The 18771-nt window shown below is 39.2% G+C and overlaps 2 protein-coding genes across 2 annotated transcripts; one reads left to right on the forward strand and one right to left on the reverse strand.

Annotated features, from left to right (window-relative positions):
* Positions 1-8694: 8694 nt before the first annotated feature.
* LOC109476277 (protein LKAAEAR1-like) lies at positions 8695-14306 on the reverse strand. Its single transcript, XM_019777166.1, has 7 exons — positions 14141-14306; positions 12847-12990; positions 12326-12408; positions 12127-12198; positions 9955-10012; positions 9518-9640; positions 8695-8887 (listed from the first exon to the last, which is right to left on the reverse strand). Exons 1-7 carry the CDS (start codon positions 14156-14158, stop codon positions 8819-8821), a joined length of 567 nt encoding a protein of 188 aa, XP_019632725.1. The 5' UTR covers positions 14159-14306; the 3' UTR covers positions 8695-8818.
* A 33-nt stretch (positions 14307-14339) lies between these two features.
* On the forward strand, positions 14340-18043 carry LOC109476276 (40S ribosomal protein S8-like). Its single transcript, XM_019777165.1, has 6 exons — positions 14340-14411; positions 15115-15221; positions 15442-15541; positions 16045-16220; positions 16796-16925; positions 17870-18043. Exons 1-6 carry the CDS (start codon positions 14408-14410, stop codon positions 17977-17979), a joined length of 627 nt encoding a protein of 208 aa, XP_019632724.1. The 5' UTR covers positions 14340-14407; the 3' UTR covers positions 17980-18043.
* Positions 18044-18771: the final 728 nt, after the last annotated feature.

The following is an 18771-nucleotide window of genomic DNA, read 5'->3' on the forward strand; positions in this document are numbered from 1 at the left end:
CTAGAGGCTAGTATGACAGCGCAATGCGACGAAATTTTCAATAACGCTTAATGGTGAATTCAGAATAACAAATAACGTGCTGCGTGGAATCAAAGCAACCTATTATAGCTCAGAAGGAATCGCACGGCAACAATCAACGTTGAATTATAGCGGCCGGCTACTATTAACGCTGAATCAAAACAACTCTGTCCGACTCACGGAAAAAGGCTTTCAGTCACCCTCTTACATTAGGCCACAGTAAGTTATTTTTATGGATGACATCAGCGCGCGCATTAATTTTCGCCTGATTATGAAAAAAAAACACAATATATTTTGTCGACAGTGGTCAATATGTCGAAAATGGGCAAAGATATCTGTTGCCATGCCGGAACGTGCAAGAGAAATATATAAAGAGAGGAGACAAGACAAAGTTCTGACTTATTCTTTTGTCTTTTACTTTGATGCGGTGATGCATTTCATTTTCCTTTTATATGTGATACTGACTGTGTATATGTGATGTTCCCACTGAATCAAAACCATTTGTACAATAATTGAATTTTTTTATTTTTCAAAGTTGTTTTAGTGAGAAATGGATGTTGTAATAGTTGGTGTTAAACGTAGCACAATATATGTATCATTTCTTGTTTGGTAAAGTTTATGATGTCAAAAAAAGAAAATGTAGGAATCTTTTTAGCCCGCGTTATTGTTGTTATTGTTTGTTTTTTGCCCTATCGCATTAGATTTGGATTCTGGAGAATGTCATACATAAAATTTTATGGATGACATCCGCGCGCGCATTGATTTTCGCCTGTTCTAAAATAAATGTTCTCCGAGGCTCTGGCCTGGCTCTAGGCCAGGGTAGTCCATGGTAGCTAGCGACAATACGGAGCCTGTGGTAACTCTGGAGGATGGCACCCAGGCTACGGAAGCTCTACGACTCAAGAACTCAGTATATACGTGCAGTGCCGATTCATAAATTCCGCAAAAAGCCAGCATGTGCCGGCTTGTCGTATATGTCACTATGTACTGCCACAAATTCACAATACCAGCTTTGTATTCCTGTGGTTTAGTAGCATTTTTATTTTTGGCCGGAATTTTTTTTATTCCCTCGCGCGCACTAGTTTGGTTGTCTTCAGAGGATGTCATCCATAAAATTAAGACGGTGTGGCCTTATAAACGAACGCAACGCCCACGCCTGTCATTATCAGTCACTATAGTCACTCACTTATTACCAGAAATAGGTTGGCATCTATTTATGTGTTACTATATATGGCCAGCTAATTCCTCGGACTAATTATTCATCTCGTTTGGCCAAATTGTGTTATTTCTTTTTTAGAAAAAAAATTAGTCTGGTTGAGATTGGAGGTGACTCGAAAAACAGAGAAGTCGAATGGCCGACAGTGGCTAGGCTAGCGGACACGAGAGTCATGGGTTCGATTCCTGGCATTTCCTGGCATTCCATTAGTAGTTAGGACGTTTTGTCCTTCCCTCACTCCATCCAGGTGTAAAATGGGTACATGACTTTGGTTGGGGAGGTAAAAGGCAGTGGAAGGAGAGGGATGGGCTCTGCCTTCCAAAACCGTGCCCTAGTCACATTGGATTAACAACCCACTGCCCCTACAGCCTCAAAAAGGCTTACAATTTACCTACCATTTGACGGACATATGTACATGAAACCACTCTCTCGTTGGTTGGTTTAACGGTTAATTGCCATGCTGTCATTGGTTGGAGTGCTAATTAAGATGGACAGCATGTGTAAGTCTACACAGACCGTGTGACATAGAACCAAGGAGCTTGATAGAAGCTCCTTGATAGAACGTACAAAGGTCGTCCTTTGACGGACATATGTACATGAAACCACTCTCTATCTCGTTGGTCGGTTGAACGGTTAATTGCCATGCTGTCATTGGCTGAAGTGCTAATTAAGATGGACAGCCCGTGTAAGTCTACACCATCACAGACCGTGTGACATAGAACGTACAAGGTCGTCCTTCACAAGAACGGTCTGCACTGATTTCCCCTGGGGATTACGTCATCATTTATCAGCCTCTAAGCAGGCTTTTTAGTGGGCGATTTATTCGTTTTTCTCGTTTCACCTCGGCGATGGTTGTTGTACGATATATAGCCGAAAAAGCACGCGTTAAGAATTTTACAAAACCCACACAGCAGGAAGATATTTAAGCAAAATTTACGCCATCCGTATTCAGACTTTAAAGACAGAGAAATATTTAAGCAGACTTTAAGATCGATTAAAGTCTACTGAAAAATAAATCTAATCTTTACGAAGGATTTTCGCAGTTGTAAATGTAACGTATTACGGCATGTTTCTTTACGCACGGTTTACAGATACTGAAATATTCAGTTCCGTCAAACATGTTAAACTTAAATGTCCCAGAAAGCTACAGAAAATGTTTCGTATTTCTGTTTCAAAACTTAAGTCAAATTTGAAACATGAGTAAATTAATCAGGTATGTTTAATATTTCTCTACGCACACTTAAATTCAAGCAAGACGGAAAAGACGCCGCATAAAGGTACATCAAATCATCGAGAGCGTTCGGAGGCCTGCACAGGAGGCTATGACCGTAGACAGAGTGCCAGCGCTTCTCGGATCGCTTCACAACGAAGCGCCGCTCTAAAAGCGCTCATCCGGGCGTGTTTGCCCACCGCTTCTCGCCGCATGTTTTCCCGGTCACCGTAAACATATTTCCCCCATGTCGGCACAGCAACGTGACGGCCGGTGTGACAGGCAAGTTGTACCCCCAGACCAAAACCGTACCCGGGTACATTCTGGCGCGGGGTGTAGGGACCTGTTACACCAGGTCTATACCGTACAGATGTAACGAATAAAAAATAGATAGATTGATAAATTGATTGATTGATCAATTGATTGATTGATTGAGAGAGAGAGAGAGAGAGAGAGATTGATACATACATACATACATACATACAGAGATACATACAGACATACATAGATACATATATTATGTAGAAAGATAGATAGATAGTGTATATACATAGATACATACATACATACATACATACATACATACATACATACATAGAAAGTTGAATATGAAAATTAATGGATTTATGAATGGAATGTAACAGAAACTGACAACGGAAGAGTTGAGAAAAATTATACTACTATACTGGGTGAACATAACCGTTGAGTTACTTTACTTATAGACAAAAACACAACTGGCTACTCAGCTATTTTGGCTGCTTTCTGTTTTTGTCGGTCCGCCTTAGTTAATCCTGACAATCTGCTATTAAAATCGGATTATGAAATAAGGATGACTGATTACATTATCACGATAATAACGTTATAAGGCCTAAGAATGCATGGATTTTTTCGTCTATATCGAAAATTAGCTCGTTGGAAAATAACAAAAATTGACCAAATACACTGAATAATATTAATATGATATAACATAAAGAGGAGTTGTGAGCCATAGTTTGTAATTCTATGGCCAGCTTACTCTTTATCATTCAGACTATTTGGAAAATTTTTAATACATTTTTTTGGTCTTTTTCCAGCTACTTAATATTGGAGTATGACAGATATTGGACATTAGTAGCGTTGAACACTACAATATACGTTATTTCATACACTGTAATAATAACATTATTTCGCTTTATGATGTGGTAATTAGGGATTGGGAGGATCATAATATGGCAATTAACTGTCAAAGGGACCACCGGAGATTGTATTTTTAAAATAGGATAGTAACTAGAAAAGTAACATTTGCAAAGCAAATGCATAATGTTTACCTTCATATGGTCTAGTCCACAGAACTACTGCTCTGTTTATTTTCATACATACCCGTTTTAATTCATCATATATGTAATATATGGTGATCAGCCTCTTCCTCTCTGTTCTGGAACAAAATGTAACGCAACACCACGCGTTACCATGGTGACAGACGTCTGGTTCAAGTCATTGACCTTATTTGTTTGGAGAAGAAGAAGAAACTGAGCAAAAACAATATGTTTTCCTTCTGCGAAGGTAAACATAATGAGCTGATATCAGCGTGCAAAATACCTGGTTTCCCAGTTGCCCCGGGCAACCAAATTTTACTTGGGGCAACCTATTTTTGAACCTAGGTAGCCCAATGTGTTACCTGAATTTTAATCATGCCCACTTGGCTTGCACCACTGTATCAGGCAGATGCTTTTTAATCTTAGGTATTAATAGCTATTACTAGTATCAGTTAACTAAAGGCTGTTAGAAATATTGTCAAAGGCTTATGTATGTAACATTGCTTAATTTGAGGAAAGTAGTAACTTATGAGGTGGGGCAACCTAAAATTCTGATGGGCAACCTAATTTTTGCCGTAGGTTCCCACTGGGGAATAAGGTAAACTATTATAATTTTGTCAGTTGTTTCTGCTCAACTAAACGGATATCTCAGACAAAAATACGATACAAAAAAGGGGAAGAAACCTACAAATATACGGGACTTGAACCAAGTACTTGACACCACACGAGCGCAAGCACTCTCACACTAGCTCACTCCGCTACAAGTCATGGTAACGTTACACCCTCTTTTAGTACCTTAAACGTCTATCAAACCCTATTGAAATATAGAACGAAATCAGTCTAAAATCCTTCACTCGAAAAATCCCCCCAAAAAACTACAAATAGTTAAAGGCTAATGGCTTAGTTAAAAAGTAGGACAGTCGGTCGATATTTTTCTGACCTGTTTTTTTTTTCAGTTGGTCTAAAATTTGAGCTCTCTGTGGCCTGAATTGGAGAGTGCCCTGGGGCGTTACGCCGTAGTGTGTGCGTCAGCCAAGCGCTATGTTTGGTGGGCAACAGCCAAACAACAATCCTTTAAGTACAGTGTAGAATCTTCGGCCAGGTAGGAACTATAGAATTCTATCTAATTATAGTTTAGGCCGCTCTTTGTATGATCATGCAATTACCCAGGTCTTTATAAGGGACACTGTAGTTACTGGGTGGTTTTCAACTTCAAGTTGTATTTTGCCAGTCTTTCTTTGAAAATAAAGATGTCTGAATACAGTCGTTGCACATAACGCTACTTCTGCTGTTACAGTGTTCTTGCATGTAACGTATGCTCTTATAGTTGCACAATAAAATCACTACATATCATTAGAAAATCGCACCAACCTGTTAGAAGATCTGACGAGTACGGACCTGACACAGCGGACGTGGTGAAACATCGAAGTATTGGGGACAGATCATTTATAATATGGGGACGGTCGCCCATACAACGATTTCACCGCTATTTTCAACAGTAGAATTAAAAATTGTGACTTAAAAAATGTACGTTCAAACCTGATTTTTAGCATTGTATGAGCATTCTGGGAGCAATTCGGCGACGTAAAATAGAATTTTCAGCGACCACCCCTGGATTGAAAACGACTCTCCCCTGAAGTTAAGCGCTTAAAGAGTGCTGCTTGAGAGAATGAGTGGTTTGAACGCCAGACTCCGTGACGGTTGTGGACACTGATTCTTTGTTGTCAACACGTCCCGCATTTTTCTTACCCTCCAAGCAGAGGTTTGGATTTTGGCTTATTTTTTGCGTGTTTTAGGCTTTTTTTTTTAAATCGGGGTTTCTTTTTTGGGTGAAAAATAAAAACGTGCAAAATATTAGAAACCTCGATAAAAAAAGCCTAAAAACACGCCAAAAATAACCCAAACCTCTGCTTGGAGAGTACATTTTTTTTTCACCCAGACAGCCGCCCTACATAGTTAGGTGGTTCAATCATGGCCTAAAGAGGAGTCTAAATTGATGCTTGCATTAGATACAATCCGTTAATTTGGTGGTTGAATTTTAAAGGGCATACGTGGACGACAGATTAACTTCAAATTCTAACACGGAATTTGGGCTGTGAGCATTTAGATAGATACAGCAGACTTCACCCCTTTGAAGGTCACCCTCTGACACACAGACACACACACACACACGCACACACACACACACACATACACACAAACACACACACACACACACAAACTCACACACACACACTCACACACAAATTCACACACACAAATTCACACAGACACACTCACAAAGCAACATGCTCTTTTTGTACCCATGTTGAAAAGAGAAAAACCCTAAAGGGATGACTTGAAAACAGCAAGGGATTCCAAATATTTGCACATTACTCTTTAGTTCAAGTTCAATGGCACTATGTACACATTAGGCCATACCAATTTAATTTGTTGTTTCTCGGATTTTTTCTGAAAAAATCAGGAGCGACAGGGCGACAAAAAAAACAGGCCAAGGCACCCCATGATAGCTGGAATTGTTACAATATGAGCCATGAAGTCAACATACCAGGCTGGTTTATAATTAAAACAATAGATTTTGGACTTTTGATGAAACAAAATTGCATTGACACTTTGAAAACTTTAACAACTAGGAAGAAGAGGACTTTTTCAACTGTTGGTTGATTTAGAACCTAAAAAAATTTTTTTTTTGCAAGTCAGGAAAAAATGGACAGGGCAAATCCAAGAAACAACAAATTAATTGGTGAGGCCTTAACTATAATAACATAGTATCATTACGCTTTAACACCTGCTCTGGAAATGCACAACTTGTAAGTGTTCGTCCATCCGAAAACTCCTGGCTTTTGCAAACTGGGCGAATGGGACGACAAAAGAACTTTCAACGCCTGCGTTTGTTGTTTGAAGTGACTGTTATAGGTACTGAGGGGTCAGCCACGGGGGGCCAAAATGTCATGTTCAAAAGCTCTTAACACACAAGTGAAAAAAAAACACTCAGTGTTGGCTGCCTGTGCAAATGCGCTTCTTGTAGTTTTTCGCCATCACTTGATGTCTACTGACTGTTGATCAGAGTATGTTTGGCTGAAAAAATTGATCAATTAATACATTGATTGATCAATGAGTCAATCAATCAATCAATCATGTTGATGTTCAATCAACAATGTTCAGAACGAGTAAAAATATCTTACTAGAGAAGTAACATTTGCAAAGCAAATGCATAATGTTAATCTGCTCTGTTAATTGTCACTCACACACATTCACATACATGTACTACTAGTATATGGTGACAGGAGCAGAGCAGACCATAAAATTGCAACATTATGTAACCCAACACCAGTCACCATGGTGACAGACATCAACAAATCATGTCATTGGTCAGGTCATAGGTCACTGTTTGGAGAAGAAGAAGAGGAAGAAACTGAGCAAAAACAATATGTTTTCCTTTGGTAAACATAAAAATTTGACTAAAGAAAACACACAGCTCCAACTCTCAAACTAAACACACAATAGACTTGACACCACTGTTTAATATTAGCAGAATATCTGATTCATTTACTACATACTCTGGTACTGTAATTTTGATCCACCATAGGTAAAAATTCACATGATTAGGTACAGTTTACTGACAAACCATCAGTACTGAAAATTTACTGTTAAGTATTGATCAACTACTAACAGTAAAATTTCAGTAAATTTTCAGTAAATAATCTTTTACTGTTTTACTAATTAAAAGCATTACTGGTAAGTACTTATGCCTCTATTTACTGTTCTTTTACTGTCATTACAGTACTGAATTTTACTGACATTTACTGTCTGCCTCTGTTCAATTACTGTCAATGGGGTGTTTTAATCAATGTTACACAGCATCACTATTTAAGACTTCTGACTGCTTTATTCTGCATATGTGTATAAATGTGTATATGTGTGTATAATTATACAATAATGACAGAAATTGAAGGGTTGGCCAATAGCAGCTAACATCTGCCCAAATATGGCTTTGTAATTTGATACTGCATGGACTGTACCAACAGAGGGTGTAAGAGGGGTGTGTAGGGTAGATCAGTGTTGGGAATATTAGCAGTCACATATTTACAGTTGCAATAATTACATTGCCATATTACTACAGTCTACAATATCTCTAGTAAATATTCACAATATATACATGTACTCCTGTGCTCTATTATTTCTATATGTTTGATCATCATTAGGCCAGGTTGATTTGATTATATGTATAATACCCGTATGTGCATGCATTTTCGTCTGTTTCAAAAAAGTTTCCAACCATACTTAAAAATCATACAAAGTAGCTGCAAATGAGCAAATATTTGCCGTAAATTGAACAAAAAATTGGAAAACTATGTCACAGAATGCCAAAATCCATTCCAAAGGACAAGAATAAAATGCAAAGGAATGAAAATGAAGAGTCTATTTTTCACCATGCCAATAAAATATTACTCTGTGTGTTTAGTCATTTCTTCAACCTTCATGACCACCTAGATTTCATAATGAAGGCCACTTTTTTTTGCCAAACTTTTTTTTATTTGCACGCTCGCATCAGTTTTGGGGTTCCCAGAGGATGTCATCCATGTAATCAAATTAACATGGCCTTACAGCAGACATGTTGGCTTTCTGTCCAGTCCCACTTAGACCACACCAATTTAGTTTCTTGGTTAACTGATTTTTCTAGAAAAATAATGGAGCAGACGGGCGAAAAAAAAATAAGAATAAAAACAGGCCTAGGCATCCTATTATGGAACAAAATGGTACGATAGGAGCCATAAAGTCAACACACCAGGCTGGTTCAAAATTCAAGCAGTGAATTTTGAACTTTTAATGATACCATTGCATTGAAAGATGGAATAACTGTATTACAACTAGTATGAAAAGGACTGTTTTCAACTGCTCACTGGGCAAAATATGAGCATTTTGCAGTTGATTCTGGATTTTTTTTTGCAAATCAGAAAAAAATGAAGCGGGCAAATCCGTTAACCAAGAAATTAAATTGGTGTGGCCTAATTGTACAGTAGGAAATGTACACCACACCCAGACAGCTAGACTGGCATTACACTCTGCCATTATGAATCAGTAGTCCAGGTATCTCACTGTCGTCAGCCCTTTGTCATCTTCTAGGATTCCCTCCACTCGCGCTCTCTGTTGGCATGACATAAAAAAAGAAATTTTCATAATCATGAAATACAGAAAGATAGGAAGCCATGACTTCTATTGAGGTGAAGCTTCAGATGCTTTTTCAAGTTAAGCTACAAAATGTAATAGAGTGATGTGGTCTTGCATTTTGACAAACTTCCTCTCCACCCAACCTGCCACCCAAAAAGGACCCACCTGCAAACAAGCAACCAAGAAAGCAACCAAAATGAACCCACCCAAAAAGGGCCCACCTGCAAACAAGCAACCAAGCAAGCAACCAAAAAGAACCCACCCAAAAAGGGCCCACCTGCAAACAAGCAACCAAAAAGAACCCACCCTAAAAGGACCCACCTGCAAACAAGCAACCAAGCAACCTGACCAAAAAGAATCCACCCAAAAAGGACCCACCTGCAAACAAGCAACCAAGCAACCAACCAAAAAGAACCCACCCAAAAAGGACCCACCTGCAAACAACCAACCCCAAGCAACCTAGAAAGCAAGCAAGCACTCGAGCAAGCAGGCAAGCAAGCAAGCAAACCAAACAAGCAAGCAACTAAGCAACCAATTGAAAACACACAACTAAGCACACACACACATACGAACAAACGTCCACTCCCTCCTGACCCCTGTACCAACCTGCATCCTGTCCAGCTTGTCTCCAGGGTTAGCGTTGTCCAGGTAGGGTGGGACCAGTGCCTCCAGTCTGAGGGCCTTCAGCGAGTGAGGCTGGCACGCAATCAGGTGTTTCACCTCCTGGGCCTGGAGGGGAGGGGGGGGTGAGCTGGACTTTAGCAATGTAGTGTGATTGCATTGCATTGTAGCATGGAAGTTTATCTGTGTTAGTAGTAATCATAGCACAATGCTGAATTAATTTATATTATATTATATATAACGTTATATATATATATATGTCAGGGCACTCCAGCCATCACTTAACAGAGACAGTGGAAGATATAAACTGCCGAGCATGTTTGACTGTGTCACGTATCTGTAAGTCTCTGCGAACTGTGAACTTTTGCTACTACAAACATAAAGTGAATTACTGTAGCTGTTTCTCAAAATACAATACTGACCCTGTTACTCTGATATCTTAGCCGCATCACCCGAAGTCTGTTCCTGGCCTCTGCAGCTCTGATGGAAAAGAATATCAAACATGAAAACAAAAAAAAAATACACTGTTCTTCAAAATCAAATGACAAACTTTTTGTTGAATGCTGTAACAGTTGCCATGGTACATGTAATATACTAGTAACTAGAATTCCACGATTTCATGCCTTCGACAAAATTAATGATGTTAACAAATGATGTTAACTCTCATTTTGGGTCAGTTTTGCAAATCTGTGTTCACCTACAACAATAAATAAGTCTTTATTTTCGAGGTCTAGGGTATTGGTTTACCAGCAAATCAGACAATTAGCGTTGTTTACACGACTTCAAAACGCTAGAGAGCTGGAGTTCTTGTTAACTGTCTGAGAAGCTCAATACTAGTCCAGCAGTCCTGCAACAGAGCCCCCTAACAGGTTAGGGGAAAATGCAGCATGTCAAAGAACGAGAGCTAACTACCATCTAAAAATCATGACCCTTGCACGTCCAGATCACGAAATTTAAAAGCCAGAAGTTTCACTGCAGTACGTTCTAATTCAATGACATGGGGACCCCCCCACGAAGCCCATCAAAGTCAAACCCTCAAATGCAGCCAGTATGAAATTCCTGTCAGTCACCACTATTGCATTATACTACTATTTATAGCATTTTTCTCATTATTTATGCAAATTAAGCCTTATTGACACCAAATATTTGTGACCCCAGCCTGTTTACATCGTGAGCTATCAAAACTGCTTGCCTGCCCCAGATAATGTAGAGCTCAAGGATGTGACCCACTTCCACATCTGTGTCTATTTTGATATACAGTACTAACTTGTCAGGGCTGTTTTCAGAGTAGCTGAGACTCTTGTTATTATAGGACACTTCGTTGGTACTGTTCAAACAAACATCTCTACACCCTGTCAGTGTTCTTGTTATCTTACCTTAGTTCACCCTGATATCTGTTATCCTTAGTTTAACCAACTACATAAAAGGACAAAGACTTCGCCTACACTTTAAAGATGTGCAAACAAAATGTCCTTAGGCTATTACACGTACCCACAACCTACTACAGACTCCAAACTTTAAACCCTCAATCTAAACCCCTTAACCCATTCACAAAAAATTTAAGAAAAAATTCTATTCTACAACTTCAACTACTGAAAAACTAACAATCACCAAAAGCCCACTACGTAACTGCAGTATGAAAGACATTTAGATTTCTCTTATCAATTAATCAAATTGGGTCACAATTTACATAATTAATATCTGTTACTGTTCCTCTTCCTCTTGATTAAATATGCCACCATTTTAATTGTTCTATTATGGAACACAGCAGATTTATAGACTTTTGTCATTAATTATGTAAATTAGATCGTGATCTGCGTAATTGTCATCTAATTAGGTCAAGCATCACTTAAGCTACCGAGATCCCAAAAATAACAACAATCCGTCAACCGGTTCTTGAGCTATCCTACTTCAGACATTTTCAAACAAATGCCTCTGCATTTCCCAAACAAGCTGCTACGGGGCCCAAACTTATGGCACTTTTTTGTGAGCACAAGAGCTACGTACCATCTAAAAATCATGACCCTAGCACGTCCAGATCATGAGATTTAGAAACCAGAAGTTTCGCTGCAGTACTTTCTAATTCAATGACGTGGGGACGCCCCACGAAGCCCATATCCGAACTTGACCTTGGTATTGTCAATGGTAACTTGCCAACTAAAAAACATGAACATCCATTTAAAGATTCTCGAGTTATCTTGATGACAAGAAAAAATACAAAAAACAAAGGTCAACTGCGGTGACATAGAAACCCCCACGGGGCCCATCTTTGAACTTGACCTCGGCATTTGCAACGGTAACGTGCCCACTAAAAATCATGAACATCCATTTAAGGATACTCGAGATATCTTGATGACAAGGAAAAAACACCAAAAACCAAGGTCAACTACAGTGACTTAGGAACCCCCCACGAAGCCCATTTTTAGCCTTGACAATGGCCACCCCTAAATCAACCTGCCTGCCAAAAATCGTGAACCTCGGACCTTGCCTTCAAGAGTTATCGTGCCTAATCTGCCAAACAGTGCAAACCCGATTTCATAACCTTCTCCGAAGGCATAGCCTTCAGTCGAAGGCAATGAGGAACATTCACTTACTTGAGTTGTCCTATGAGCTTGCTGTGTTTTTCTTTCTCCACAAATTCATCCATGGACATGGGAGGGTTTGCTCTGAAATGGAATAAGTGGAGTTATTAAACAATTATTAGTGGTTTCTGGAAGTTTCTGAAATAATGTAAGATAAACTACAGAGTAACAAAATCATGTGAAATCTAAGACAGTGAGTCAGTTGACTGACCTTCTCTGTGCCTTTCGAAGGTCACGGACTCTCTTCAAGGTGGACGCCTGTGCCTCCTGTACAGGCTTTGAAGGCTCCTCGTACTGAAAAAAAAAGAAAATTGAGGTCAAGATTGTTGGCGCTCACTCGGTGGTTTAATCAGTGGTTATAGGAAATGACCAAGCTTTATGACACCATATACACCTTGGGGTAGGTCATTAACTCTTAACTACTTTACTGGTAACTGATTCTCTCAGTATAAATCTGTCACTTCCTCCCAGCCTACAAGTCAACCTTCCTGTCAGTCTGTGGTTATGCCATTTCCCCCATCACTTCCTGTGATTCAAATAAGGCCACACCTAGTAATTTTTATGTGTGTCAGCAAACAGAGCCGGGAGACATTCCTGTGGACATTCCAAGCCTGTGGACAAAATTCCCGTACAATTCCTAGAATTCTTGCAAACTACACACAATACTGTACCATTGGGCTCCTCCCTGAGACATCGCCAAAAACAACTGAAACACAGCTATACAGCACTTACTGCCAGGTATTTGCTTTTCTCCTGTGGCGCCATCTTGTTTAGCGTCCGCGGGGACAGCTGTCGCCAGTTCTTCGCCACAAACTTCTCTTTCGGACCGTCATCATCACCGCCCTTCTTCAGGGGAGGCAGGGTGACCTTTGAACCCTTGGGGTACAAGACAAGAGCAATTGTTAGCAGAACGTACTGCACATTCGTGAAACCCCTAATGAATTGTACATAGCACTTCAGCAAAACGTCTCATATAAGGTTGTATTCGAGCATATAAGGTTAAGTTCCTGTCTGTAGTTTCCATATGTTATGTTTAGTAGCCATACCTACACAACACTACATCACAAAGAACACTAACACTACATTAGGGGCCATCCCCTCAGATACATAACTCTCAGTTGCAAAACATTTTCAGATCCAGTTACTTCCCAAGAACTATCATAGAATGGAACGCACTACCGGAACACTTAGTGACACAATTATCTGTCGACACATTCAAGACGGGGTTGGCCCTGCACCTGGGCCACCCCGTCTCACAGATGTAAGTCGGGATTACTAATTGCGGCCACTCACAAAATGCACAAATTTATCGTTCGGTTTTGTTTTTTTTTCATGCACATTTTTCTTCACCGCACCCCACCGGCCACAATTATTATAGCTGTGCACCCTGGGCAGGATGCCCTAGATAGGGCTTTGCTCAGTATTATATAGAACTAGAACTATGTTAGAAAAGATATTGTCTGCAGCAGGCAAAATTTCGCAGTTTCACACAGTCAGACAATTGTGCATTCTGCCAACTGCTAAAGACAAGTGTTTTCAATCTTAAAAGGATTAGGAAAGAATTTAAAAATGTTCTTTTCAGTCCTGAAAAAATTAGGGTCGCTTTTCAACACTCCTGTTACTTAGGATCTAGCACTGATCATATGCAAATTGCAAAATCTTTTAATTGCTTTACAAACTCAATAAGGTATACAGCATAAAAACTTGAAACAGATCTTAATATCCCAGAATGTAATTTATGTAGACCAAAACTGTGAATGCTGATCAAATTAAGGTCTGAGAAATTTGGGTCAGATCTTTTGATCAAATTATGGTCACATTTTAATTAGGGTAAGAACTTTTGCAACAATTGCATGCCCAGATGAGACTTTGAGTCACTTTTTTGTACCATTTATGCATACAGTATAGAAATAAATCAACATTTCAAACAGTTGTACGGTAAATAAATACTTGCCCCTCTTTTAATTCTGCAACAGTCTTTAAAGTAAGAAACATAAGTGATCATAAGTATTAAACTGTATTTTACCTTTTTGTCTTCCGCCATTCGTCTAAACTATAGTGGTGGCCTTCACCGAATCAGTTCATTGGTTCAAGTATGCTTCAACTTGCACAAAAGCTCTCGAAAAGGCGTTAAATTTCGAGAAAATTGAAGAGAAACGCGCCCAAATCTTCACAGCTGCAAAACCCGGAAGTGTTTGTTTGGTTGCCAGGTATCCCACAATGCACCGAAAGTTACGAGGGGACTTTTACCCACAGTTCCTAGCGACTTCCTCTTTCCAGCTCGGCCGCCATCATGGGTGAGTGAAAGAAAAAATCCACCTAAGAAATCCTCAACAATCCGCCTTAATTCTACCACACTTAAAGCCAAAAATTAAAAGGAACGATGTCTAAGACATTTTTAATTGTAGTAGAAGTGTTAGTTTATGCGTCAAGACCATTAAAGAGTTCCCGTTGGCGATATTTTAGACCGATGTCCGACCAACATGGAGAAAGAAAATACGATGCATGCACAAGTAGCCAGTACTAGTAGTAAGCTAGCAGACTTTTCTAGAAAATAAAACGTTCTTATTCACTACACAGCTTATACCAGGGCCGCAGCCTGTTATCTAGTCTATTCTATTCATCTACTTGAATTTAATTCGTGTTGGCCGTGCGTGATCAAAAGAAAATCTATGTTGATATGTCGTCACTGAATGACCAAAATTATGGGGGGGGAGTAGACGTGTTCCTAGTACTACAGTCAAACTTACATATCGATGCGAATATCCACCTGTGCATTAAAGCCACCATGCCATTTTGGACAATTTTGGTGATCCCTGAGGTTATTTTTCCACATCATGTTGATGAATATTGAGTGGCCACTGACCACCTGTCTACATCCAGTCTAGAGTGAGCATCTAGTAGAGTGACCATTTTCTTTGTTAAAGTCCATAACTTCAGTAGTTAGTTACTACAGATTTATGTGTTTATTTAAATCAAATTTGATGGTGTCAATCACAGGTATCTCCCGTGACAACTGGCACAAGAGGCGCTCGACCGGAGGTCGGCGTAACCCAATCAGGAAGAAGAGAAAGTACGAGCTCGGTCGTCCGCCAGCAAACACCAAGGTAAGACATTTATTATCCCAGGTACATGATCATGTATTTGATATTGATGTAGGAATAGAAGTTTTTGCAATGTTTGAGAAGTTTGTGGTTGAAACAAAACTGTAGCACAAAAAGACTGCAAATTTTGCAGTGCCATAATTTTGCGGTGGAGAGTCAGTGTTAAAAAAAAAACATGAAAAATTTAAAAGTAACAGCAGTTGCTTTCTTTTTCTCTTCGCAGCTTGGCGCCAAGCGTGTCCATCTTGTACGCTGCAGAGGCGGGAACGTGAAGTTCCGAGGACTCCGATTGGACACCGGCAACTTTTCCTGGGGCTCTGAAGGTACTAGGAGAGCATCTCCCATTTACAAAAGTTTTCAGTACCAGGGATCGAAATACTGGGTGCATGTGCACCTTAGTGCACCTAAAGTTGGAGCAGTGCACCTAATATTTTTCTGTAGGTGCACTGGTACACCCAAATATTTTTGTAGGAATCTTTAGCATTAGAAATGTATAATAGTATACCTGATATTCTTGGTCTCGAAGTATTAGAAAAATAATAAAATCTTTGCGTTATAGCACTTGTGTAAGATTTTGAATTTAGCTCAGAAGAGGAGTAGTAAGACCTGCAATTAGGTTTTGTTTCATATGGTGCACCCAAAAAATTTTTGTGCACCTAATTTTTTAGGTTGGGTGCACCAGTGCGCCTATTCCCAAAAATGAATTTCGAGCCCTGGTACTGTAGTGGATGCTGCTTGAAATGTCTGACAGGTTTCATAATTTATCCAGTTGCTTCGAAACTTTTCTGAAGCATTTGAGTTAATCTTTCTCTCTTCCTCCCCATAGCCATCTCCCGTAAGACCCGTGTCATCGATGTCATGTACAACGCTAGCAACAACGAGTTGGTGCGTACCAAGACGCTGGTGAAGGGCGCTATCGTCCAGATCGACAGCACGCCGTTCCGCCAGTGGTACGAAGCACACTACGCCCTCCCTCTCGGACGCAAGAAGGGACAGAAACTGGTTCGTAGCACGATCTTTTGGCTTTCTAAAGAAATAAATAGACAGTATACCCTAGATAACCAGGTGTTTGTCCATCAATGCTAAATGTTTATATCTAACATTTAGTCTTGTTGAAGTGAGAGTACAGTTCTTTTGTTGTCTTCAGTACCAACAGCTTGACAAGTCTGCTGTAATACTTTGTGTATTCATGAAAATACTATGAATGATACAAATTTGTTCTGAAGCTGAAATGTAATTCGCAACACAAAAATTTTTATACGATTTTTTGTTAGAAACTACAATTCAACTTTGCTTCAGAAAGTTTGTCTGTGTTGATAGTTAAAATATAAGCTGTAGTTTTGTTCAACTTCCAACACAACTAAGTGCATAGATGAATTTGTCTGTATGAAAAAGTCTGTACTTGCAAATCCATCTCAGTGTTTTTATCTCCACGCCAGACATTTTAGTAGAACTATGGTCTTGACCCTAAATACTAATATTAGTAAGTATGTTTTGTTTGTATCTTCAATGTTCATCTTGTGTCTGTGTGGTGTATATGTGCCTCCTGACAGATTTCTTTGATTTTGCTTTTGCAGAGTGAGGCTGAAGAGGCAGTCTTGAACAAAAAAGCGTCTAAGAAGGTCATGAAGATGTACAGGGAGAGGCAAAAGAAAGCCAAGGTTGCCCAGCCTCTGGAGGAACAGTTTATGCAAGGAAGATTGCTCGGTAAGAAACATGAAGGTTCTAAGAGTTAAGTTTCATCAGATTGGTAAATTAGAGAATGTTTAGACTCATCTTATTAACTTAGTTTTGAGGAAAAATTTGCAAAAATAATATCTTTAAAATCTCCAATTAGGAAAGCTAATAGAAGAGAGGTGCAGGTTTTTAACAAAAGATTTTAGGAAACAGTATTTTAGCACTGTTCGTCTTACCAGTGTAAAGGATCTTTCCCAATGCTATAATGATCAGCTAAAAATAATTCGTCATTACTGTTTACTGTCTAGAAAAATCAGAATGATGTCTTAAGCAGAATGATGACACTATCTGGTACAGAGATGGTTTTGTGCTGTTCCAGCACTGGAAACCATCACATGACCCAACCATTGTCATAGTTACACTGACTGCTTCTTAATCCTACACATTGTTTAACATATTGTTGATTTTGGAAAGTAAACAGGTGAAAAGACTGTGCCGATCAAAACTAACCCTCTCAGAAAACCCATGCAAAAGTGAGATAGACTTAGAGGTTCACGTGTCATTTTTTTTTTTTTCCTTGATCCTCTACTTTTCTTAGTCTCTGAAAAGAAATCAAACCCCAGTAGATTTAGGGAGTTTGCCTTAACTTCCAATCATGTAATGTTGTTACCATTGTTTGTATTTCATTACACAGGTTTTTGTGCTTGCTATCACAAACAAGAATTCGGAGATTTCATACCTCCATGATATATGAGTTTTTGTAAATGTGTTAAGTTTAATTTATGGTTTTCTGAATTCAAATGACAATATTTTTCGTGTAAATTCCTTTGTCATACTTCATTTCAACTACAATGTGCGAAAACACAAACACACACACACACACACAGACAGACACGCCAAAAACAATACCTCCATTTTTCATGGATGTAATAATTATTCTATAACTGAAGGAACTGTTTGTTGTGTTTCTGCAGCCTGTATTGCATCGAGACCAGGCCAGGTGGGGCGGTGTGACGGCTACATTCTTGAAGGGAAGGAACTCGAGTTCTATTCCAGGAAGATCAAGGCCAAGAAGGGCAAATAGGCAACACAGGAAGGACGGCACTATTCCTGACATGCACTATATAAAATCTACAAATTGAAAAGTACATCTGGCTTCTGTTGTTATTGTTTGTTGATTTGTTTGTTTGGATGGATGTGTGTTTTTGATTATTGCTGGGGTACCTGCTTTGAGAGGTATCCGTACAAAGTAGTGCTGTGTACCTAAACCCACATTTAGGTTCAGATTCAAGTCCAGAGGTTTAGGTTCAGTTCTGGACTTGAGTCCAGACCTGTATGTGAAATGGTCTTTTATGGTAATAAGTCCGGACTCGGTTCTAGACTTTTAGGGTTTTTTTTTTACTTGAACCTAAACATTCTTACAAGTCCGGATCCAAGTCCAGTGAACCGGTACACAGCACTATTGGAGAGGTAGCCGTATACGTACAAAGCATTACAGACCAGACTTGCACACTCACAAACACAAAGGATGGATTTAAAGATGGTTTAATGTATTATCATTACAGTAGCGGACCTAGAAGGACAACTACATAATTTGTACCAGTATTGCAACATTTGCAATTCTAACTTCGATGTGAACTAATTTTCACCTTATAATACCGAATACAACTCTACTACAATACTACACGCATTTTTACTTACCACGATTTTTCAATATTATCTTCAAATTCATTTATAGGCATTTTTCATAGTGACTTATATACATAGTAATAATAGATAATGTGCAGATTACTTATAGTTTCTTGTCCAATGACGCTATCAACTTTTAAGTCTGATTTTTTTGTAGAATAAAGTTAAGTCCATCAATACATGGGGT

The sequence above is a fragment of the Branchiostoma belcheri genome, unplaced genomic scaffold (genome assembly GCF_001625305.1).
Source record: "Branchiostoma belcheri isolate BF01 breed outbred unplaced genomic scaffold, Haploidv18h27 scaffold37, whole genome shotgun sequence".
Lineage (NCBI taxonomy): Eukaryota > Metazoa > Chordata > Leptocardii > Amphioxiformes > Branchiostomatidae > Branchiostoma > Branchiostoma belcheri.

Excerpts from the sequence above, each read along its gene's own strand:
- LOC109476276 (XM_019777165.1), top strand. Across the intron at positions 15,222-15,441 it reads GTCCGCCAGCAAACACCAAG|CTTGGCGCCAAGCGTGTCCA; the intron begins GTAAGACATTTA and ends TTCTCTTCGCAG. Across the intron at positions 16,926-17,869 it reads TATGCAAGGAAGATTGCTCG|CCTGTATTGCATCGAGACCA; the intron begins GTAAGAAACATG and ends GTGTTTCTGCAG.
- LOC109476277 (XM_019777166.1), bottom strand. Across the intron at positions 12,409-12,846 it reads AGAAAAGCAAATACCTGGCA|TACGAGGAGCCTTCAAAGCC; the intron begins GTAAGTGCTGTA and ends TTTTTTTTTCAG. Across the intron at positions 9,641-9,954 it reads TAAGATATCAGAGTAACAGG|GCCCAGGAGGTGAAACACCT; the intron begins GTCAGTATTGTA and ends CCTCCCCTCCAG.